Source organism: Vombatus ursinus, unplaced genomic scaffold (assembly GCF_900497805.2).
Source record: "Vombatus ursinus unplaced genomic scaffold, bare-nosed wombat genome assembly UNPS02014932.1, whole genome shotgun sequence".
NCBI classification, from domain to species: Eukaryota; Metazoa; Chordata; class Mammalia; order Diprotodontia; family Vombatidae; genus Vombatus; species Vombatus ursinus.
Genome location: NW_020954710.1, coordinates 3,554,445 through 3,578,948, shown reverse-complemented (window position 1 = coordinate 3,578,948; position 24,504 = coordinate 3,554,445). Strand labels below are relative to the sequence as shown.

General features: G+C 40.3%; 1 protein-coding gene across 1 annotated transcript; it reads left to right on the top strand.

The window, feature by feature from the left end:
• The first annotated feature begins 885 nt into the window (after nt 1–885).
• LOC114029426 (arylacetamide deacetylase-like 4) lies at nt 886–24,504 on the top strand. Its single transcript, XM_027843855.1, has 4 exons — nt 886–1,050; nt 6,610–6,826; nt 17,772–17,835; nt 23,730–24,504. Exons 1-4 carry the CDS (start codon nt 886–888, stop codon nt 24,502–24,504), a joined length of 1,221 nt encoding a protein of 406 aa, XP_027699656.1.

The window sequence follows — 24,504 nt, the reverse complement described above, 5'->3', positions numbered from 1 at the left end:
AATATATTGATTAGTTGTGCTAACTTTATTTTTCCTCTCCACAAACGCAAAAAAAGCAAACCTATTTATCACATGGGATGGCTCTTAGGAGGAAGAGAGGGAAGAATATGTGGGAGATTGTGGTACTGTAAGAAACAGAAAACATCAACAAAAATTTTATTTATTTTTTAAAAACAGAGACTACATACAGTGAGAGACTAGACTTGATACTTCCTGGGGGTTCTAGGTTTGTAATTCTAGATCTCATGACTGGCCCAAGATTTAGAGAAAAATAAGACTTTGTAGCCTTCCCTCCTGTGTGCAAAGGGTGACCTGATGGATTCTTCACTTTGGGGTTAACGTTCCCTGACAGACTCTGATCCAGGAGAAGCTGGACTGCACTTAGGATTCTGATTTCACTTGGCTGTCCCTCATTTTTTGAATTCTCTGCCTCCTGGCTTCCTTCAAATTCCAGATAAAACTCTTAACTTCTACAAGAATCCCTTCTATTCTTGCGCCATTCCTCTATAAATTATCTCCAATTTATCCTGTCTCTGTCTTGTTTGTACTTGTTTGTATGTTATCCCCCTCATTCGCCAAGGAGCTTTTGAGTGCAGGAACTGTCTTATACCTTTCTTTGAATCCCCAGGGCTTAGCCCAGGGCCTGGTATTGAGTAAGTAATTAAATTCTTAATAAATGTTTATTAACTGACTCAATCAATCACGTCATCCCGGTCTAATTCATTCAAGGGAAACGAATCTTGGGGACTTGGCAAAGCTATTGCCTATAGGAAACGATAAAGGTGGAGAAGCAAGGGGAGGAACCTGAAAAGGCACCAGGTCATCTGTCAAAGAAGTTCCAAAGAGAAGCTCCCTCTCAGTCTCACTATCCGGCAAAGCAGCACGATGATCTCGCTCTCCTTCCTCCTCCTGGCAGCGTGTATCTTTAGCCTGGGAATTGAACTAGGGGTGATCTATGAACATTTTTTTACTACAGACGTTCCTGCTGCCATTGGCCACACAATGAAGCTCCGCATCCTACACTGCATCTTTCTACTGGTGATAAATTGTGTGAGTGTCACCCCTTTGCCCCTCAGGCCCTGCTAAGGGGTGGGTGAATGTGGGTTAAGTGGGAGGGAGATGGAGAAAGCAGAAGCTAAGTGATATAGCAGACCCTCAGCTAGGAAAGGGCCTTTTTGGAGGAGACTGGGGCCTTGGGTAACACACAGTCTTCAGGCTGCTATGTTTGGAATGCTTTGCATTTTCTGATGAGGAAGGGTTTCAGGAAGTTAGTTATCGTTTATTTTTGTGTATAAGGACTTTTATACACAATGACCTCCTTGGGTTACATGCCTAATAGTAGAATTTGGGGGGGTCCAAGGATTTAGGGGTCAAATTCTTCTGAATAAAGTAAGAGCTCAATCAATGGCTGTGGTATTGCCAAGAATAACCTGCTCGTACCGTTCCCTTCTAGAGAAGTAGCATTACACAGTATCTACAGCACTGGACTTGAGATCAGAGAGCCAGGGGTTCAAATCTTATCTCAGATACTTTTTAGCTATGTGTCTCTGGACAAGTCCCTTAACCTCTCTGAACCTCCGAATCTGTAAAATGGGAATAATAATGGTGCCAATCTTAGACAATTGTTGTGAGGATCAAATGAGATAACACTTGGTACTCAGATAGTTCTGTGATCTCACTGACATGAACTGTAAGAGTGACCAGGGGAAGGAATAAGTTGTGGCCCTGGCTCTCCTGAGGACAAGGGTGAGGTCCATATCTGAACACCTGAACTGTTTATCTCAGCTCCTGGGGTTTTGGTTTGCCTGTTGACCAAAGGAGGATTTTTTGTTTTGTTTTTGGCTGCCTGGTCTGCAGGCATGCAGTCTTTACTCAGAACTGAACATATCTGGTTTCATTCTATTTTCTTCTATTATTACATTAAAGAATTATATGAAATAATATTATATTTTTATAAGCAAATGGCTTCAAAATGCAGTAAGTATGGAAAGTGAGGTTGTTTTTTAGTGGGTGAGGGCATCAAGAGCCAAGAATCTGAGTAGGTAAAACCATATAAACTCTTTCACCATAAACAAAAGGGGGAGAGCTAGGGGAGAGGTCTGGAGTTACCTCAGAGTGCCCCCTCACATTGGGTGGAATGCATAACTATTGGGGTTGAAAGAGAGATTAACAGCTGTACTTGAGCCTTATTAATAAGTAAGGGCAAGGCAGGGTCCAATGGTGATTGAAAGATTGAAAAAGCACTTATTAAACACTTACTATGTACAAAGAACTGTGCTAAACACTTGGGGTACAAGTAGAAAAGACAGCCTCGATTCTCAGGGAGCTCACGTTCTAATAGGAGGACATCATATATGGAAGGTTTCAGTGGCAGGTCATATGGAAAGGTCCCATAGCCCTTAGGGTACAGTGGCCAAGCACATAGTAACATGTAATTTCCTGTTTAAGTCACATCAGCTCCTGATGTTGAACCATGTGACAGAACCAAGGACTTTGGTGGAAGAACTTTCTTTTCTGAGTTTTCAGTAGCTGCAACTGCGGCACCTGCAGGAGGAGTTACCAGGCTGTGTTTCCCTAGGGGTTTCTTCCCAGGATGATGGCCTTGAGGAATGGGGTGAAAGCAGTACCTGTGGTCAAGGAGGTATCACCACTCCCAGAGGTCTTGGGCAGAGAGACACTCTCTGGAGGTACTGCCACTCCCAGGGCAACTTGGCAGTTGCTTGGTAGCTGGCATTGGTAGTTGTGAAGAAGGTAGGCCCTTTCTCCACAGGGATTTCTCTGCCCAATGCTGGTTGCAAGGGCCCAGGTTGGAAGCAGGACCAGGAGTCTGGGAAGCACTGTCTTTCCTAAGGCTCCTGGGTTCAGGGTCCTAGGCTCTCTCCTTCAGGGTCAGAGGGGAGGTGATAGTCAAGGTGACTTACCTGTTGATGCTCCCTGCTGTCACTGCCTTTCTGCCTCATAGGTGGCAGTTGGTGGGGACAACTGGACCCCTTTGCAAAGGAGTTACCTCCCCAGATAATGGCTGTGGGGGTGGCCTAGAAGCTGACCTGGTGGTATGGGGCACTGCTATTCTCATTTCTCTCTGGTTTGAGGTTGTGGGCTATTTTCTGCAGAGATATGAAGGGAGATGGTAGTGATAGTGCCTTGCCTGGCACATGCTGCCTCCTTTCCCTCTTGTTGTAAGTTAGCAGTTAAAGGTCTACATCAGGAAGTCCCACTTAATCATTTCTACCCGTTTCTGCCCCCAGTTTTTTCCCCATGCATTTATATACAGTTCGTGGTGGAATAATTTGTTTTTTTCAACATATTGATTTCCTAAGCATTAATCTCAGTATCATGGATGGGATGTCTAAAGTACTTTTTGACTCTGGTCAAAGGTCTATGTCCTTCTCTAATGTGGGCCAGTTGATTATTTTTAAGAAAAGAATGTTGTCCTCACTTTGAAAATTGGCTTTTTCTTGAGACATCCTCCTCATACCCAAGGGAAAGCCTCTCTGTAGTATCAACCATAGTGAAATCAACATTATTCCCAAATGCCCCTTGCAAGGCCATAGGGAAAATGATGATGAGGTCCAATTTACCCTGGAGACAGTGAAACAGAATGGATAGGAATAAGAGAAAGGTATAATGTGGACAAACAACAACAACCTTCGTTCCCAGTGGGGCAGCTTCTACTACTCACAGGTTGCTGTTTGTCCTTCATTCTCGAAGACCATGACATCAGGAAGGGGATGTCATGACTTGCAGGTGCAGTCACCAGAGTCATTCGCTCCTCCAGAGCCCTGTGGGTTCACCTCTGCCCAAAGGGATATACATTTTCATCACTGAAACCTAGCAAGACATCTTGGGGTTTACAGGCTAGATTTCTTTTTTTAAGGACCATGCCTTCAACCCAAATCACTCTGGCTCTCATTGATAGGCCAAAAATAGGTTGCAGTCTGAGCTTCACTTGGTCATTGTTTGGATTCTGATGGCTCAAAGTGAGTGTAAATAGCAATTGTTTCTGTTTTGGCCAGAAACCCTGAGGATCTTCCCCTTCCAGATTGATTTTATTTTTTTGGCTAGGTAAAAGAGGCCATTTCTTGCCTCATTCTTATCTTGCCTTAATCAACAAATGGCCATTGCCTCAGACAAACTGAGACCCAGGAAAGACATTAGCTCAAAAAGGCCAAGGCTTCCCACTGCATCAGGGGCCATTTCTAGTAGTCCTGATCTATATCTTGCCACTGGACCCAAATTAATACATGTTAACATGTGAATAAGGGGAAAGGTGCTGTAGTGGAAAGAGTTCTAGATTTTGAATCAGAGAAAAGGACTTAGAATTCTGCTCTGTTCCTTTATGCATCAGTATACAAATTACTTCACTCACTCAGTGTTAGTTTCCTCATCTTGAAAAGAAGGCAGGGCTGGCTGGATGATCTCTATACGGTCCTTCTTTTCAGCTCTATATAAGCCTGTGATCTAAGATATATAGCAATATTTCATTATCGATCCATTATCAATATTAAGTGCTAGTTCATTAGCTTATGTACGTACAAGGGAAAATCACAAATGTTTCCAAATACAGTTGTGCAGATTCAACAAACAACATTTTACAAAGTTTACCAAAGATTACTTCTTGCTTACCATTTAACAAATACTTATATTGATGTACAAAATGGTTTTCCCCAACCCAAACAATAAATAAAAGAAAAAGAAAAAATCAGTTTTTCATCTCCGAAGTAAATCTGGTCCATCGGTCACCCTGTGGAGCTCCCTGATAGTATTTAAGACCTGGAGTCCACTGGAAATCACCCCTCACCCTCAGGCAGGAAATCAAACAGATTGCAATCTGTTGTGCTTACAATCAGGTTCTGGGTCCCCAGTGGCTGGGGCACTTTCAACCTTTCCTTCTTTTTCTGAGGCTCCCCCATATCTCTTCACCTTTGGACCCATCCTCACAGAGTGGGTTTAATCACTGATTAAGTTGAAGAAAATAAATTCAAGCATTCCATCTCAGAAGCAAAGCTTTTAGTCCCTACAGTGATATTAGAACAACTCTACTCACCTAGGATTGCCTGGAAGTCACCCCTTTTCCTTCAGATGAGAAACTAAACTATCCTGGGTGAAAACTCTTCTATGATTCCTTTAATGCCTAAGTCATTCTATCTGGAATCTGGACAAAATTTCTAGGTATCCTTTTCTCCACAGAGCACACCAAAATGGTCCCAGGGATTTCTGACATAAATGATCTGAAGTCCAGATCAATTTCCTCTGGGTCCCTATATCAAAGGACACCAGAAATTTCCCCCAAGAGATTCCTGGCACTCTAAGGGCAAAACTATTAGAATTCCAAACTCAATAATAGCACAAGTTGTCTCAGTTAGTATCTAAAGAGAACAATATAACATAGGCCCCCAAAAGGGAGAAGCTGCCAAGAAAAGGAAGGAAAGAGAATTTATGAAGAACCTATCAATGTGCCAGGCCTCATGCTAAGCACTCAAATTAGATCTCAGGACCTCCTACCTCCAGGCCCAGCACTACCCATAGCCACCTAGCTGTCACCTAGCCCTGGAAGAGGGATTAAGCATTTAGGTGTGATTATTCAGGATTTCTAGTCCAACAGTCTTCACAGACTGGCAATCCTTAACGATCTCACAAAATAGCAAACATTCTAGGTCTATTTAAAAGCAGAAGGAATACACAAACATGTGTTAGCTGGAATTAGCATTCTAAGGCCATGGAATCTCAACTTTTCAAAGATTCTCTAACATAGCAGCTATCAATACTCAAACATTCAAAAAATGCAAAAGTTACCTTGAAAGAAACTGTTATGGTTTTCAAAGGAAAAACACATCTAAAAAAGAAAGAAAGACAGAGACAGAAAGAGAGAAAAAGAGAGAGAGAGAGAGAGAGAGGGAGAGAGAGGGAGATTTGTACAATTATAGGTTAAAGAGAGTGAAAAAAAGTTTGCCAAGTTTTCTTTAGTGGATCTCCAAAGCTAAGTTATCTGAAAATGAAAGTCTAAGATAAAGAATTTCTTCAGGGGATCTCCACAAATGTGAAGGGAATGATTTTATCCCAAATGAGGCCTCACATGTAGTCTATATTAACCCTAGGTATCCTTATCCCAACCCTTGCTCATATGAATGAGTCAGGTCCTCCAGAACAAGATGCATCTGCCCATCAGGATTCTAGGGGTACTCCTAAGAAGTGATTCTAATTCTGTCAGCCAAAGTCCTAATCCAGTGTATTTTCACCACTGTTAATTTCAAGTAATTAGCATTGCAGTTTCCTTTGAACAATTAAAATAATTAGTTTTTATAATGAAATTTCAATGAAAGATATGTAACAAGAAGAGAAATATAACTATTCCTCTCTTCTCCCAACTACACCCTGGCTAACTATTTGGCAAATGTGTGATATTTGTTAAGTAAGGAACAGAGTGAGGGAGTGTGGATGAATCTGTGAAATGCAGTCACTAATACTAGAAAAATAGCTTCAAACATGTACAAAGATGACATCACAGAATCAGAACCAGCAGAATCAACTGTGATTACAACTGTTCAGAATGATTCAGCAACGCCTGAAGACACAATCTATTAACTGATTTCCTCCTTCTTCTAACAGGGGAAGATTTGTGAGAAGCTGGGAATCTGTTCAATGCCAAAATTTGTCCGCTTTTTAATGCAAAGAATCCCAGTCAAGAAGGACCCAAAGCTGATGGTAAAGAACCTATTCTTTGGGAGGATACCTGTGAGATTGTATCAGCCAAAGGCAATGTCTACAAGCCTCCGGAAAGGAATTATCTTCTTCCATGGAGGTGGCATGATAATTGGGAGCCTGGGTAAGATCAAATTTTCTTTGGCCTTTTAAAGGATAAGATCCAGGGGTAGGGAACCTGTGTCCTTGATGCCATGTGGCCTCAAGGACAGAGGTTCCCCATCCCCAATTAGGCATTGCTTCTTTATCCTGGTTACACTTTATGCTGATGCTATGGGAAGTGTTAAATTGGAACTTCCTTCAGGTGGTCATATAAAGGGTGCCTGAAAAAGGCTAATGTTGGGGGTGGAGCCAAGATGGTGGCGTGAAAGCAGTGACTTGTTTGAGCTCTCCCCCAAACCTGTCCAAATACTTGTAAAAAAATGGCTCTAAACAAATTCTAAAGCAGCAGAACCCAAAAAAAGACAGAGTGAAACAAATTTCCAGCCCAAGACAACCTGGATGGTTGATCAGAAAGTTATATCGTGCCGGGCTGGGACAGGAGCACAGTTTGGCATGGGTGCGCGGGCCCCAGCGACCCTGGAGCAGGCCTCAGAGGACTGAATTGCAGGCAGCTGTGGCGGTTTCCAGACTTCTCAACTCACAACACCAAAGACAACTTAGAAGGTCAGTGGGAAAAGTCTGTGATTGCAGTGAGAGAGAAGCTAGGTCTCAGCTGCAAGTCCTGAGTATGTCCCCCGGGGAAGCAACTGCCTCCTGAGCTTCTGGCCCACAGACTGAGGAGGAATGGAGTGGCTGATCAGAGGGGGAATTGAAGGGATCTCTTTGCCAGTGCTGAGCCAGGAAATTCTTGCTTTAACGGTGCTTGGATCTGGGTCATAGCTCTGAGGGGCAGCTGGGGTGAGGAGGAATGCTGGCATGGTGGAGCTTGTTGTGGCTGTGGAGAGGAAACACCTCACCCCTTATCATATCACCTTGGAAGAACTGAAAATTTACAGGTCCCTAGAAGTATCTCTGAAAACAGCTGCACAAACCCCTAAAGCTTGGGACAGTACATTTTCCACATTGGAAGCAGACACTTACCTTAACAAAGAGTTTAAAACTCAAATAATTGGCTGGGATCATGAGTAAGCAGCACAAAAAGAGTCAGACTATATTATCTTACTTTGGTGACAAAGAAGATCAAAACATACAACCAGAAGACGACAACAAAGCCAAAGCTCCTACATCCAAAGCCTCCAAGAAAAATATGAATCAGTCCCAGGCCTTCGAAGAGCTCAAAAGGGATTTTGAGAAGCAAGTAAGACAAGTAGAGGAAAAACTGAGAGTGATGCAAGAAAATCATGAAAAACAAGTCAACAGCTTGCTAAAGGAGACCCAAAAAAATACTGAAGAAAATAACACCTTAAAAAATAGCCTAACCCAAATGGCAAAAGAGGTCCAAAAAGCCAATGAGGAGAAGAATGCCCTAAAAAGCAAAATTGGCCAAATGGAAAAGGAAGTTCAAAAGATTACTGAAGAAAATACTTCCTTAAAAATTAGAATGGAGCAATTAAAAGCTAGTGACTTTATGAGAAATCAACACACTGAAAAACAAATCCAAAAGAATGGAAAATAGAAAACAATGTGAAATATCTCATTGGAAAAACAACTGATCTGGAAAATAAATCCAGGAGAGAGAATTTTAAATTTATTAGACTATCTGAAAGACATGATCAAAAAAAAGAGCCTAGACATCATCTTTCAAGAAATTATGAAAGAAAACTGCCCTGATATTTTAGAACCAGAGGGCAAAATAGAAATGGAAAGAATCCACTGATCTCATCCTGAAAGAGATCCCCGAAGGAAAACTTCTAGAAATATTGTAGCCAAATTCCAGAATTCCCAGGTCAAGGAGAAAATATTGCAAGCAGCCAGAAAGAAACAATTCAAGTATTGTGGAAACACAAACAGGATAACACAAGATTTAGCAGCTTCTACATTAAGGGACCAGAGGGCTTGGAATATAATATTCCAGAGGGCAAAGGAGATAGGATTACAACCAAGAATCACCTACCCAGCAAAACTGAGTATAATCCTTCAGGGGAAAAAAATGGTCATTCAGTGAAAAAGAGGACTTTCAAGCATTCTTGATGAAAAGACCAGAGTTGAATAGAAAATTTGACTTTCAAATACAAGACTCAAGTGGAACATGAAGAGGTAAACAGGAAAGAGAAATCATAAGAGACTTATTAAGGTTGAACTGTTTATGTGGGGCAACTAGGTGGCGCAGTGGATAGAGCACTGGCACTGAGGTCAGGAGGACCGGAGTTCAAATCCAGCCTCAGATCTAACCCTTGACACTTACTAGCTGTGTGACCCTGGGCAAGTCACTTAACCCCAATTGCCTAAAAATAAAAAATAAAAAAATTGAACTGTTTACATTCCTGCGTGGAAAGATGATATTTGTAACTCATGAGACCTTTGTCAGTATTAGGGTAGTTGGAGGGAAAAAATTATATATATATGTATAGATAGATAGATAGATAGATAGATAGATAGATAGAGGGCACAGTTTAAAATGAAAGGGTCATATCTGGAGAATAAAATTAAGGGGTGAGAGGATTATACTAGGAGAAGGAGAAAAGGAGAGGTAGAATGGGGTAAATTATCTCACAAAGAAAAACAGAAAAGAAAAGGCTCTTACAGTGGAGGGGAAACGGGGGAAGGTGAGAGGGAATGAGTGAATCTTGTTCTCATAGGACTTGACTTAAGGAGGGAATAACATACACACTCAATTGGGTATGGAAATCTGTCTTACCCTACAGGAAAATTGGCAGGGGGAAGGGGACAAGAGAGTAGGGGGATGCTAGAGAAGAGGGCAGATTGGGAAAGGGGGTAATCAGAAGCAAATACTTCTGAGGAGGGACAGGGTCAAAAGAAAGAATAGAATAAATGGGGGGGCAGGATAAGATTAAGGGAAATAGAGTTAGTTTTTCACAGCATGTCTACTATGGAAGTGTTTTGCATAACTGCACATGTATAACCTATATTTAGTTATTTGCCTTTTCAATGAGGGTGGGTGGGGAGGGAGGAAGGGGGAAAATTTGGAACCCAAAGTTTTAAAAACACGTGTTTAAAAATATGTTTTCACATGCAACTTGGAAATAAGAAATGGAGGAAATGGGGTGCAGAAATCTATCCTGCCCTACAGGAAAATAGAAGGGGGCAGGGAAGAAAGAAAGGCACACTAGGGGAAAGGGTATTCAGAATGCATGCCCTCTTGGGGTGGGGGGAGGGGCAAGATGGGGTGAAAATTTGGAACTCAAAATCTTGTGGAAGTAAATGTTGAAAACTAAAAATAAATAAATTTATAAACTAAAAAAGAAACAAAGAAAGACTACCCCCAATTTATCTTGTATATCTTTTGTAGACTGGGAGCTCCTAGAAAAGAGACATGGGATTTTTTTGCTTTTGTTTTGTATTGTTTTTGTCTTTCTTTGTATTCTCAGTGCTTAGTCTGTCAGTCGACAAACATTTATTTAGTACTTGCTATGTACCAGGCACTGTGCTAAATGCTGGGGCTGTTTGTTTCCGTTATGTGCGACTCTTCTTGATCCCACTTGGGATTTGCTTGGGAAAGATGGATGGAATCCTAATAAAGCTGCTGCCAACCCAATATTCTAACTTCCTTATGGGCTCCACTGAACAGCAGGCATGTCCTGATTTAACCACGCACTCTGACTTTGACCACACCACAGGCCCCTAGACTCAATATAGCCACTGCCCCTAGCCACTACCCCCCCAAGTCAATATCCTAAGTTCCTCATATATGCCTCACTGCTCACTAGAGCAACAAGTGTGTCCTTGAACTCATATTTCTCACAGAAACAGTGAGTGTGTCCATGTGATGGGATCCCAGGCATTGTCTCTAGCGAGTCACTGCTCCCAGACCCATACCTCATATTTCCCACACAAACAGCAGGTGTGTCTATGCACTCAACCACAAACACATCCTTCTCATTTCAGACAGGACCACAATAGTCAGCCAGTCAGAAAGCAGCACCACCAGGATGCCTGAGCAGGATGTGGACCCCAAAACAATAGAAGGCACTTTTCCTAAGTAGGCACCTGTGCAGTAACAGCAAAAGCTGTCTTTTAGGTGAACTTATGATGTATAGAGAGGCTTGTTATAATATCATTATCATACATACCTGCCCCATGGTCATGGGTTTTTCTGTATGCGTTGTGGGTAATCGCATATGTAGTTCCACTGAGGGTGGGCCCCCTTTCCCGTTACCTAATTCCTTGACAAACCTCTCCTGCCTTTTTAATGTTCATCATTTCTGTTATATAATCAGCATCGTTACACTATAAAATTGCCTGACTTGTCCTACTAAGTTGCTGTCTTGTCTTACTAAGTTGCTGATTCCTTTTGGAACCTACTTCCTGACAGGCGTCAATTTCAATAAATGCCTGTACTTGGAAAAAAAAAAAGGCTAATGCTTTTTAAAACCAAAAAGAAAAGTTTTAGGGAAAACACTAGATTTAATATCAGATTGATCTAACTAATCCTTAATGTCTGTCCTCATACCTGGAATGCTCTCACTTCTAACCTCCATTTCTCAGTTTCCCTGGTTCCTTCAAGACTTAAAGTCCTACCATCTGCAGGATGCTTTTCTTGATTCTACCCTGTACCCCCACACCCCCAGTGTCACTTGAGATTTGTTGCTGTTGCTCAGTCATTCAGTCATATCTGACTCTTCATGATCCCATGGACCATGGCACACTAGGCCTTTCTTGTCTACTATCTTCTGAATTCTGTCCAAGCTCATGTTCATTGCTTCCATGACACTATCTATTCATCTCATCCTGTTCCATTGCCTTTTCCTTTTGCCTTCAGTCATTCCAGTAGCAACAGTTGCATTTTCCAAATTTGCTGGCATATTGAGTGCAGCACTTTAATAGCATCACCATTTAGGATTTTAAATAGCTTAGCTGGAATGACATCACCTCCACTAACCTTATCCTTAGCATTGCTTCCTAAGGCCCACTTGACATCCTTCTCTAGGATGTCTGGCTCTAGATCAATAACCACACCTTTGTGGTTATCAGTGATGTTAAGATCTTTCTTGTACAGTCTTTCTGTATATTCTCACCACCTTTTCTTACTCACCTCTGCTTCTATTAAGTCCCTACCATTTTCGTATTTTATCATGCCCATCTCTGCATGAAATGTTCCCTTATTGTCTCTAATTTCCTTGAAGAGATCTCTTGTCTTTCCCATTCTATTGCTTTCTTCTATCTCTTTGCTTTGCTCATTTAAGAGAACCTTCTTATCTCTCCTTGCTGTTCTCTGGAATTCTGCATTCAGCTGTGTATATCTTTCCCTTTCTTCCTTACCTTTTGTTTTCTTTCTTTCCTCAGCTATTTGCAAAGCTTTATCAGATAGCAATTTTACTTTTTTACTCTTCTTTTCTCTTTGAACCTCTGTCCACAGTTCTTCAGGCATTCTATCTACCAGATCTAATCTCTTCAATCTATTCCTCACTTCTATTTCATATTCAAAAGGGATGTTATTTAGGTCATACTTACATGGTCTGATGGTTTTCCCCACTTTATACACTTTAAGTCTGAATTTTGCAAGGAAAGCTCATGATTTGAAATACAGTCAGCTCCAGGTCTTTCTTTTTTGAGTTATATATGTGTCTTATTAAAAATCAACAGGAACTGATGCTCCATCTTAATTGTATAGAAGGGACTTAACCCAAGGGAATGCCAAACACTGTTGACTAGTGATGCTAAAGCCATAATAGATAACCATCATGGTCCCTACCTTGGAGTATCCAGATTTGCAGACGAGTTGGAAGGGGCCTCAGCAGTCATCTAGCCCAACTCATTCCCTTCCTGCCCCGCCTCCAAATCCCTGCCACAACACACCCAATGAGTCTCACCCTTTTCATTAAGACCTCCACTGAAGAGGAGCCCAGTGTTTCCTAAGGCAGTCCATTCCAGTTCTGGATGGCTCTAATTGTTAGGAAGTTTTTTTTTTGACGTCTGCATTTTATTTTTTGCAAGTCCCATATATTGCCAGGTCTTTTTTTTTAACTGACTGTATAGAGCTTCTCCAATCTAATTTTGATATTATCATCTGGTGATATCCATGTGTAGAATTACCTTTTCGGTTGTTGAGAAAGAGTGTTATCTTCACAAAATCTTTAGTCTGTCTTGCTTTATTTTATACTGTAAGGCCAAACTTGCCTGTTATTCTGATTATCTTTTGATTTCTTACCTTACCATTCCAATCCTCTATGATGAATATGATGTCTTTTTTTTTTTTTTTACTATTGTCTAGATATTGTAGGTCTTCATAGAACTGATTCAGTTTGGCTTTAGCATCAATGGATTGTAGACTTTTATTACTGTGATATTGAATGGTTTGCCTTTGATTTGCACAGATATCATTCTATCATTTTTGAGATTATACCCAGTACTGCTTTTCTCACTCTTTTATTGACTATGAGGGCTATTCCATTTCTTCTAAGGGATTCTTATCCACAGTACTTAATATGTGTAATGATCACCTGAATTAAATTCACCCATTCCCATCATTTAAGTTCACTGATACCCAAGATGTCAATGTTTAATCTTTCCATCTCCTGTTTGACCACATCTAGCTTACCTTGGTTCGTAGATCTTACAGTCCAGGTGACTATGCAGTACTGATCTTTATATCATTGAACATTCCTTTCATCACCAGACACATCTACAGCAGAGCTTCCTTTTAACTTTGGCCCAGCCATTTCATTAGTACTGGAGCTACTTGAGGTTGTGCTTTATACTTTCCCAGTAGTGTTGGACACTTTCTTTTCAACCTGAGGGACTCAACTTCTGTTGTCATATCTTTTGTCATTTTGATATTGTCTATTGGGTTTTCTTGGCAAAGATAATGGAATGGTTTGCCATTGCCTTCTCCAGTGGATCACCTTTTATCTACTATGACTTGTCCATGCACAGCGTAGATCATAATTTCGTTGAACTATGGAAGCCCCTCTGATATGACAAGACAGTGATCTGTCTTAGGGTCTTAGCTTAGGGTCATTCATAAGATACTACCTCTTCTATCCCACCAAAAAAAGACATTTTCTAATAATTAGGGGACACTCCTACATGATAGGAGCAGCTGATTTAGTCCCAAGGTCTGAAATATTCTATACATCAAGGGTTTCCAAAGTGGGAGCCTGGCTCCATTCCCTGTCTCCTAAGGTTCTGTGGACTGACCATAAGAAGTATGTGATTTTAATGATTAGAGAAATGCCAATTAAAACATTGACTAATATGACAAAAAAGTTAAATGAGAAATGTTGCAGAACATGTAGGAAAATTGGAACAACACTAATGCATAGCTGGTGGAGTTGTGAACTGATCCAACCATTCCGGAGAGCAATTTGGAACTACGCCCAAAGGACAACCAAACTACATACCCTTTGATACAGCAATGCCACTACTAGGTCTGTACCCCAAAGAGATCATAAAAAAGGGAAAAGGACCCACATATACAAAAAATTTATAGCAGCTCTTTTTGTGGTGGAAAAGAATTGGAAAATTGAGGAGATGCCCATCAACTGGGGAATGGCTGAATAAGTTGTGATATATGAATGTAGTGGAATACTATTGTGTTATAACAAATGATGAGTAGGTGGGTTTTACAAAAACATGGAAAGACATGAACTGATACTGAGTAAAGTGAGTAGAACCTGGAAAAACTTGTACACAGAAACAGCAACATTGTGCAATGACCAACTTTGATAGACTTATCTGTTCATAGCAACACAATGATCTAAGACAATTCCAAGGGACTCATGATGGAAAATGCTGTCCACATTCAGAGAAAGAACTATGAAGTCTGAATGCAGATTGAAGCATACTATTTTCTTTTTTTTTCTTTCTCATGGTTTCCCCTTTTTGTTTTGATTCTTCTTTCACAACACGACTAATGTGGAAATATGTTTAATATGATTGTACATGTATAGCCTACATCAGATTGCATGCCGTCTTAGGGAGGGAGAAGGAAAGGGAGGGAGAAAAAAATTTGGAACTCAAAATCTTGAAAAAGTGAACTCTGAAAACTATCTTTGCATGTAATTGGAAAAAATAAAATACTGTTAAGTGGGGAAAAAAAGACTTTTCACATAAATAAAGTCAGACCTAAACAATAACAAACAAACAAACAAAAGAAGTGTGTGATCAATCACTTACAAAGCTGGAAGACAGGTGGCATCTCACCTGTCTTCAATAACTTTGTTAGCCAAATGTGCTTGGCTCCAATACAAGCAAACCTATCCTTATTCCCCAACACTCTGCTTTCTCTCTTTGCTTTTATAATGTTGTTTTTTTAATTACATATAAACAAAAATTTTCACATTTTTAAAAAACTTTGAGTTAGAAATTCTTTCCCTCCCTCCTTCCCCTGACCCCTCCTTGAGAAGGCAAGCAATTTAATACAGATTATACATCTGCTGGCAAAAGTCTACACATTTTGCCAACAAAGTTCCATATAGTCAAAGCTATGGTTTTCCTGGTAGTAATGTATGACTGTGACAACTGGAGCATAAGGAGAGCTAAGCACTGCAGAATCAATACTTTTGAACCATGGTGCTGGAGAAAACTTTTGAGAGTTCCTTGGACAAGGAGATCAAATCAGTCAATACTTAAAGAAATTAATTAAAACTATTCACTGGAAGATTAAATGCTGAAGCTGAAGCTTAAATACTATGTCATGAAATGAGAAGACCAGGATCACTGGAAAAGACCCTGAGATTGGGAAAGATTGAAGGCAAAAGGAAAAGGGGATGTCAGAGGATAAGACAGATAGATACTGTCATGGAAAAAATGAAAATGAACCTTGACAAACTTCAAGAGGATAGAAAGGTCTGGTGTGCTATGGTCCATGGGGTCACAAAGAGTTGGTCACAAGTGAACAACAAACAAAATACCTAAATAATCATGCAAAACATTTCCACATTAGCCGTGTTGAAAAAGAAAACACACCAAAAAAAAAACCCTAAGAATGAAAAAGTTTGAAAAAATATCCTTCAATCTGCATTCAGACTCCAACAGTTCTTTCTATGGAGGTGGATGGTTTTCTTCGTTATAGGTCCTTTGGAATTGTCTTGGACCATTGTATTGCTTAGAATAGCTAAGTAATTCACAGTTGATCACTGTTTAATATCGCTGTTTCTGTGTTTCATAATCTCCTGGTTCTGCTCACTTCACTTTGAATCAGTTCATACAAGTCTTCCTAGATTTCTCTAAAACCATTCCCTTCATTATTTCTTACAGCACAATAGTATTCCATCACAGTCATATACCACAACTTGTTCAGCCATTCCCCAACTGATGGCCTCCCTTCATTTACCAATTGTTTGCACCATAAAAAGAGCTGCTATGAATGTTTTTGTACACATAGGTCCTTTTCCTTTTTCTTTGACCTCCTAGATCTATAGACCTAGTGGTGGTATAACTTCACTCTTTGCTTCTAAAGTTCCCAAACTCCTCTTCTGAGACTGTCATTGATATGTCAGGGCAGTAAAAACCTAAACTAGCCACTGCCCACAGAATTTGTGCAGGTGCCATAGGGAAAAATTCTGCCTTCTCCTTATCCCAAGATCATTTCAAGGCCTCTGGAGGCCCTTTCAGAGGACAGGTTCTGCACTTGAGGGCAGTGACTAGTTAGTAAGAGATCTTCCCCCCCCCCCCCCACAGGAAGAGCAGGAATGAATGATCTGTGATATTTTTCATAGATATTACATTATTTCCCCCCACAAACACACCCCTCTTTCAAACTTTCCCTTTTACTGTGGAGGGCACCACCATCACAACTTCATCTTTGACTTCTGATTTTCCCTCACCCTACACCCTCCCCATATCCAATCTAACCAGTTACCAAATCTTGGATTCTATCTTCACATCTCTTAGAACTTCTCTCTATTGACACTGACACTATTCTACTTTAGGCTCTCAATATGTCTTGCCAAGACTATTGAATCCTACTTGGTTTTCCTGCCTCAAGCTTCTCCCCTCTCCATATAGCTCCATCCTTCCATCCTCCATATAGCTGCCAAAGGGATCTGAATAAAATGCAGGTCTGACCATGTCACTCTTGTACTCAATCACTCTCTCTCTCTCTCTCTCTCTCTCTCTCTCTCTCTCTCTCTCTCTCTCTCTCTCTCTCTCTCTTCTGTCTGAGACTCATGGGGTTGGAAAAGACCTTAAGAATCATCTGCACTAATCTTTTCATTTTAAAAATTACCCCATTCTAATAAGATTTAGAGCTAGAAGGGACCTTAGAGATAATTTAATTTATTCCCACATTTCATAGAAGGGGGCTTGTATAAGTCCCTTCATATAAATTTATAACCGTGAATGTCTCCCATTTATGCCCTCTACATTTGCCTAAGCCCACCTTCCTCCATGGAAGCCATAGGGAGAGTAACCAGACAGCATTAGCAGTCTGAAATTATTACTTGCCTTGGCCAAGTGGCTGAGAGGCTAGCATTTCCAAAAGGGCAAAAGTAGCCTAGCTTTGAGATGTGTTTCTTTCATCATGTGTTGGGGTGCACAATCTTCTGAGTATGATGAAGAAACCACAATCTTCCCTTTAATGCCTTACAACCTAAAGTTTGGTAAGAAAAAAAAAACTTAGTTAAATCAATGAATGGATTTTCTTTTTTCCACAGAGGCCACACAATCAGTTATACTTAAAAATAATTAATTACCTAAGACTGATTATGTTTTATCTGGATATTCTGGGATCATGTAGGCATAGCCAGCCAGAAAATATCATTTTAAAGAAACAAGAAAGAAAAAGTGAATTATACAAAGGGATGAAACTATCAAGAGAGAGATTACACAACAAGGTGAAACAGACTCATGAGGTTGAGTTAAATACGTCTATTACAAATGTTCTACACATCACTTAGTACCTGTTCTATACCTGGGGGTGCAGGATGAGAACTGTGGGAGAAACAGCAGTGGGGAGGAGAGATAAGCTAGCTCCAGACAATTAATGAAAACTCTTTATCTTCCAGATGCCTACAATAGTCTATGCTGCTACTTGTCCAGGGACACTGATTCAGTGGTTCTGTCAGTTGGGTGAGTAAGGGAAAAAATGAGTAACAAGGAAAGAAGTGGTCATGTAGGTAGGTTGTTTGGGAAATGGAGAGAGAAGAGAGGAGGGCCAGAGTAATCAAAGAGGGAGAATCCCTTTTTTCTAGATCAAGGTTTCTTAACCTAGGATTCATGAACTTTTTTTTTTATAACTGTATTTTTAATTAGGTTCCTTTGTAATTCAATGTATTTTACCTTATGAATTTAAAAATATTCTAAGAAGAGGGTCACAGGCTTCATCAGACTATTAAAGGGATCTGTGACACAAAAATGGTTAAGAACCCCTCATAATGAGTAAATAAACTTGATAAGGGGAGACCTAAGAAAACACAGAGATACTTTATAGGTTCCAAATATAATACCTAAAGGGCAACCTTCTCTATAATTGGAAAACTGGGAATATTTTTAGCTGGTACAATTTACTATATTTTTGAGGTCTTGCACTTTATTTATTTGGTACATTTCATTTTGATATATCAGTCACTTCCTGATAAACACTCCTCCTCATATTACCTTAATATTTAAAATAATAAGCAAAATGGTCTAAGACAGCACTTGCAATTGTGCAATTTGGTCTTGCTTTCTTTGCTCTACGTCAGTTCACAGAAACCTTCACCATGTTTCTTTAACTTTCAGGGTCCTCATTCCGATAATATTGCATTACATTCATGGACCATATTTTGCTCTCTGCAGTTCTATTCAGATTGGTAGCATGGGCTACCTCTAGAACATAGCCGCTTCACACTTGCTTCCCCAATTCTTGTGCCTGCTGTGCGCGGGCTCCCTTTGGGGCACAAGTCACAACTTTGGTCCAACAGATGTCTGTGAACATTCCCACACACCAAAATGACAACACAATGGGACGAGATGTGGGTAAAATAAAGGAGCTCAACTGGTCTCTCTTATGAACTCATTCTACTTCCCCAGATTTCCAGCTTCAATTTCCTCAAATATAAAATGGGGACTGTAGTAGCACCTGTCTCACAAAGTTGTAGTAAGAATCAAAGGAGGGGACATATGTAAAGCAATTTGTGAACCTTAAAGTGATATATAAATGACAGTTATTATTATGAACAACCACTTCTAGGCAGACAAAAGACTAAAATTTAGCTATGCTATTTAACTTAAACTCTCATTAGTTGCTTTAAATTCATTTATTGTTTAATTTTGGTGCCAGAGGGAAGAGGAACAGAGAAACATCCTATAAAAGCAACAAGTAAACATGTATTTAGCTCAAAGTAATCTAAGCTCATCATCTCACCTGATGCTCACACACAACCTAGTTAAGTAGGTGCTCAAAGAGAAGTTCAGTTTGCTTACCTAACAATTTTGCCTAATGCTATACCTGTTCCTAATGGGATGCTATTGATGCTCAATCTTCCTCAAAGAACAAGTGTGTGGTGAGGACTGTCACAGATAGGTGGTATGGGGGTGTTATTGTATGGCTCAAAGGGAGGCAGAGTAGACATTTCTAGCTTCTTCTTCCCCCACCCTTCTCCAAGAGAGACTTTATTTCCTGTGAGGAGGGGAAACAGGAGGTTGGAGACAGAAGCTTGGTCACTCAGTTCTTGGCTTAATGACATAGGAGATCATACTTTGAATAAGCTTTGATTTCTCTACATTAAATGAGCTACATGAAGGCAAGACTCTAGTATTTTTTTTTCAGTAGAGAAGGTAGACTTGTAGTAATTAGCCTCCTTTCTCCAGGGTCAAAATATCTGTTGGTAGTTTGGGGTGAAAAGGAGACTGTCACTGAAAGGAGAGACATGGTATTTACCAAACATCCTTAATTTTAGGTTGGAAAATTCAGAGTTTATTCACTCTCCTCAAATTGAATCTGCTATTTGATTATGTTGTTACCAGACATATATGGTCAGAACGCATTATGTGCCTACTATGTGCCAGATGGAGTATGACATTAATCCATCATCCTTGCCCTCATAACTTCTCTTCCTTTCTCAAAAGAAAAAAAAAAAGGAAAACAGCTGCATGGTAACTCTTATAATTAAATCCTCCTCGGTTATGACAGAGATACTTTCTAGGCAAAAGGAGGCTATTTTTCATTTTGTTCTTTTTCATTTTCCCATTTTCATATCAGCTATTGAATTTTTTACCAAGGGCCAGGGAGTTCCTTTGCATACCTTATTTTTTAATCAGCTATTGCCTTGCTTCAAGGTTCTAGTTAAAGAGATTGGGTAGTGTGGTCTAATGGAAAGAGCACTGGACTTCAAAGAAGAACTGGCTCAATCCAAGTTTGTCTACCTCTTGGTTCTTGGTCCTCAGACAAGTCACTTCCCTTTCTGGGCCCTCTGCTTACTCTTTCACATACAAACATCTCCCACTCCACCACCTAGATTGTGAGGTTCTCAAGGTCAAGACCTGTTTGATTTTTATCTTTCTATTCCTAATGACTAGCACAGTGCCACATTAGAATCATCAAATCCAACCCCCTGCATTTTACAGATATAGAAATCATATCCTAGAGAAATTAAATGACTTGCCCAAGGTCCCATAAAGTAGCAAGTAGCAAAGACAAGATTCAAACACAAACCCTAACACCAACTCTATGGAGTTCAGCAAAATGAGGTGGTTGGACTAGATCAGGGATTCTTGATCTTTTTTGCATCATGAACCCCTTTGGCAGTCTGTTGAGGCCTATAGTTCCTTTCTCTAAATAATATTTTAAAAATAATTCAAGGAAATGCCAAATTTCAGTTAGAGGTTAGTAAAAATAAAGATGTGATTTTCCCCATTCAAGTTCAGAGATTCTCTGAAATCTATCCATGTTACTCCATGGAAACAAAATTAAGAGCCCTTGGATTAGATGGTTTCTGAGGTACATTCAGCTCTCACATCCTATAATTCTAAAGCAGACAAAAATATTTAAAGGTGGCATCAGGAATGGGAGGTCAGGTGGAGCCAAGATGGCAGAGTAAAAGCAGTGATTTGCATGAGCTTTCCCCCAAACTACTCCAAATACCTGTCAAAAATGGCTCTAAACAAATTCTAGAGCAGCAGAACCCACAAAAAGACGGAGTGAAACAAATTTCCAGCCCAAGACAACCTGGATAGTTGATTGGAAAGGTCTATTGTACTGGGCTGGGAGAGGAGAGCAGTTCAGCATGGGCCACGCAGGCAAAGACCAGGTCTCAGTGAATCTGGAGCAGTCCTCAGGGGATTGAATCAAGGGGAGCTGTGCCGGTTTCCAGACTTCTCAACCCACAAACACAAAAGACAACTTAGAAGGTCAGTAGGAAAGATCTGTGACTGCAGTGAGAGAGAAGCTCTGTCCAAGTGCCAGTCCCGGCACAGCCCTGGGGTGGTGGCTGCTTCCAAAGCTCTTGGCCCACAGACAGAGTGGAGATCGAGTGGCTGATCAGAGGGGGATTGCAGGGATCTCTTTGCTGGTGCTGAGGCAGGAATCTCTTACTTTGCTCGTGCTTGGATCTGGGTCGAAGTGCTAGATGGCGGTCCTGGGACAAGAAGGAGTGCTGGCATGGTGGAGGTTGTGGTGGTGGTAAAGAGGGAATCCTCCTCACAGTTCCAAGGCAGAAAAGAATGCTTGTGGTCACTCATAGACCACAGCCCAGACCAGGAAAGGAGTAAACACCTTACCCTTGATCATTCTAACTTGGAAGAATGGAGAATTTACAGGTCCCTAGAAGTATCTCTGAAAACAGCTACACAAAACCCCCAAAGCTTAGGAGAGTACATTCTCCACACTGGAAACAGACCCCTACCTTAACAAACAGTTTAAAACTCAAGTAATTGACTGGGAACATGAGCAAACATCACAAAAAAAGTCAGACCATAGAATCTTTCTTTGGTGACAAAGAAGATCAAAACATACAACCAGAAGAAGACAACAAAGTCAAAGTTCCTACATTCAAAGCCTCCAAGAAAAATATGAATTGTTCCCAGGCCATGGAAGAGCTCAAAAAAGATTTTGAGAAGCAAGTAAGAGAAACAGAGGAAAAACTTGGAAGAGAAATGAAAGAGATGCAAGAAAATCATGAAAAACAAGTCAACAGCTTGCTAAAGGAGACCCAAAAAAAATGCTTAAGAAAATAACACCTTAAAAAATAGACTAACCCAAATGGGAAAAGAAGTCCAAAAAGCCAATGAGGAGATGAATGCCTTAAAAAGCAGAATTGGCCAAATGGAAAAGATAGTCCAAAAGCTCACTGAAGAAAATACTTCCTCAAAAATTAGAATGGAGCAGATGGAAGCTAATGACTTCATGAGAAATCAAGACATGGTAAAACAAAACCAAAAGAATGACAAAAATAGAAGACAATGTGAAATTTCTCATTGGGAAAACAACTGACCTGGAAAATAGATACAGGAGAGAAAATTTAAAATTTATTGTACTATCTGAAAGTCATGATCAAAAATAGAGCCTAGACATCACCTTCCAAGAAATTATCAAGGAAAACTGCCCTGATATTCTAGAACCAGAGGGTAAAATAGAAATTGAAAGAATACACTGATCACCTCCTAAAAGAGATCCCCAAAGAAAACTCCTAGGAATATTGTAGCCAAATGCCAGAGTTCCCAGGTCAAGGAGAAAATATTGCAAGCAGCCAGAAAGAAACAATTCAAGTATTGTAGAAACATAATCATGATAACACAAGATTTAGCAGCTTCTACATTAAGGGACCAGAGGGCTTGGAATATAATATTCCAGAGGGCAAAGGAGATAGGATTACAGCCAAGAGTCACCTACCCAGCAGAACTGAGTATAATCCTTCAGGCAAAAAAATAGACATTAAGTGAAATAGAGGACTTTCAAGCATTCTTGATGAAAAGACCAGAGCTGAATAGAAAATTCAACTTTCAGATACAGGACTGAAGACAAGCATGAAGATGTAAACAGGAAAGACAAATCATAAGGGACTTATTAAAGTTGAACTGTTAACGTTCCCACATGGAAAGATATTTCTAACTCATGAGACCTTTGTCAGTATTAAGGGAGTTGGAGGGAAAAAATTATATGTGTATATACATATATATATGTATATATATATATATTTACACACACACACATATCTCTCTCTCTCTCTCTATATATATATATATAGAGAGAGAGAGAGAGAGAGTACAGGGTTGAGTTGAAGAAGAAGGGGTGATATCTAAAAAATAAAATTAAGGGATGAGAAGGGATTATACTGGGAGAAGGAAAAAGGGAGAAATCTATCGTTCCCTGTAGGAAAAGGGAAAATCTGTCATTCCCTATAGGAAAATAGGGGGGAATGGGATAAAATCAGGGGGAAGATAGAGGGGAGGGCAGATTGGGGGAGGGGGTAATCAGAAGCAAACATTCTGAGGAGGGACAGGATCAAAAGACAGAATAGAATAAACAGGGGGCAGGATAAGATGAAGGGAGATATATTTAGTTTTTCACAACATGACTACTATGAAAGTGTTTTGCATGACTACACATGTATAACCTGTACCAAGTTGCTTGCCTTCTCAATGAGGGTGGATGGGGAGGGAGGAAGGGAGAGAATTTGGAACCTAAAGTTTTAAAAATAAATTTTAAAAAATTGTTTTCAGATGCAACTGGGAAATAAGATATTCAGGCAATGGGGTATAGAAATCTATCCTACCCTACAGGAAAATAGAAGGAGAAGGGAACAAGAAAAGGGGTTGGTGATAGAAGGGAAGGAAGATTAGGGGAAAGGGTATTGAGAATGCATGCCATCTTGGGGTGGGGTGAGGGACAAAATGGGGAGAAAATTTGTAACTCAAAATCTTGTGGAATTGAATGCTGAAAACTAAAAATGAAAAAGGTGGCATCATAACACCAATTAAACTGACTTCTTGACCCCTTAATCCTTTGTCCCAGTCATAAGGCATGTTCTTTCACTCTTCTTTAGTTACCGCTTGGCTCCTGAGCACCGGTACCCTTCTGGATTGAATGACTGCATGGCTGCTTCCATCCACTTTCTGAGAACCCTGGAAACCTATGGTGTAGATCCTTTTCGTGTCATCCTCTGTGGAGATAGTTGTGGAGGGACCCTTGTGGCTTCTATTTGCCAAACCCTTATGACCCAACCAGATCTCCCCAAGATACGAGCTCAGATTCTGATCTATCCCTATCTCCAGGGATTTAATTTCCAGCTGCCTTCCTATCAACAGAACAAAAATGTTCTATTCCTCACCCAGAACTTTGCCATTTCCTGTATATTCCAATATTTTGATATCCAGCCATCTTGGAAAACCGCTATCCTGAATGGTGCCCATCTGCCCCCTGAGATGCGGGAGAAGTCTAAGGAAAGGCTGAATGTGGACAACATACCCAAGAAGTTCAAAGAGAAAGGTTACCAATACATGTCACTTGGCCCTTTTAATGAGGATGCCTACCATGAAAATAAACAACTCTTATGGACAGTGAATTCACCCCTAATTGCTGACAATGACATCATTGCCCAACTCCCTGAAACCCTGCTGATAAGCTGTGAGTTTGATGTCCTACGGGATGATGCACTGTTGTATAAGAAGAGGTTAGAGGACCAGGGAGTACCAGTGAGCTGGCACCACATTGAAGATGGTTTTCATGGAGTCCTCTCCACCTTTGATAAAAAGTACTTTTGTTTCCCCTGCTCCTTAAAAATTTTGAACACTATTGTCCATTTTATAAAGAACCTGTGA

Bases quoted from the DNA above. Each gene is read 5' to 3' on its own strand.
- LOC114029426 (XM_027843855.1), top strand. From the start codon at position 886: ATGATCTCGCTCTCCTTCCTCCTCCTGGCAGCGTGTATCTTTAGCCTG. The intron at 6,827-17,771 runs GTAAGATCAAAT...TTTATCTTCCAG, and splicing joins CATGATAATTGGGAGCCTGG to ATGCCTACAATAGTCTATGC. The intron at 17,836-23,729 runs GTGAGTAAGGGA...ACTCTTCTTTAG, and splicing joins TCAGTGGTTCTGTCAGTTGG to TTACCGCTTGGCTCCTGAGC.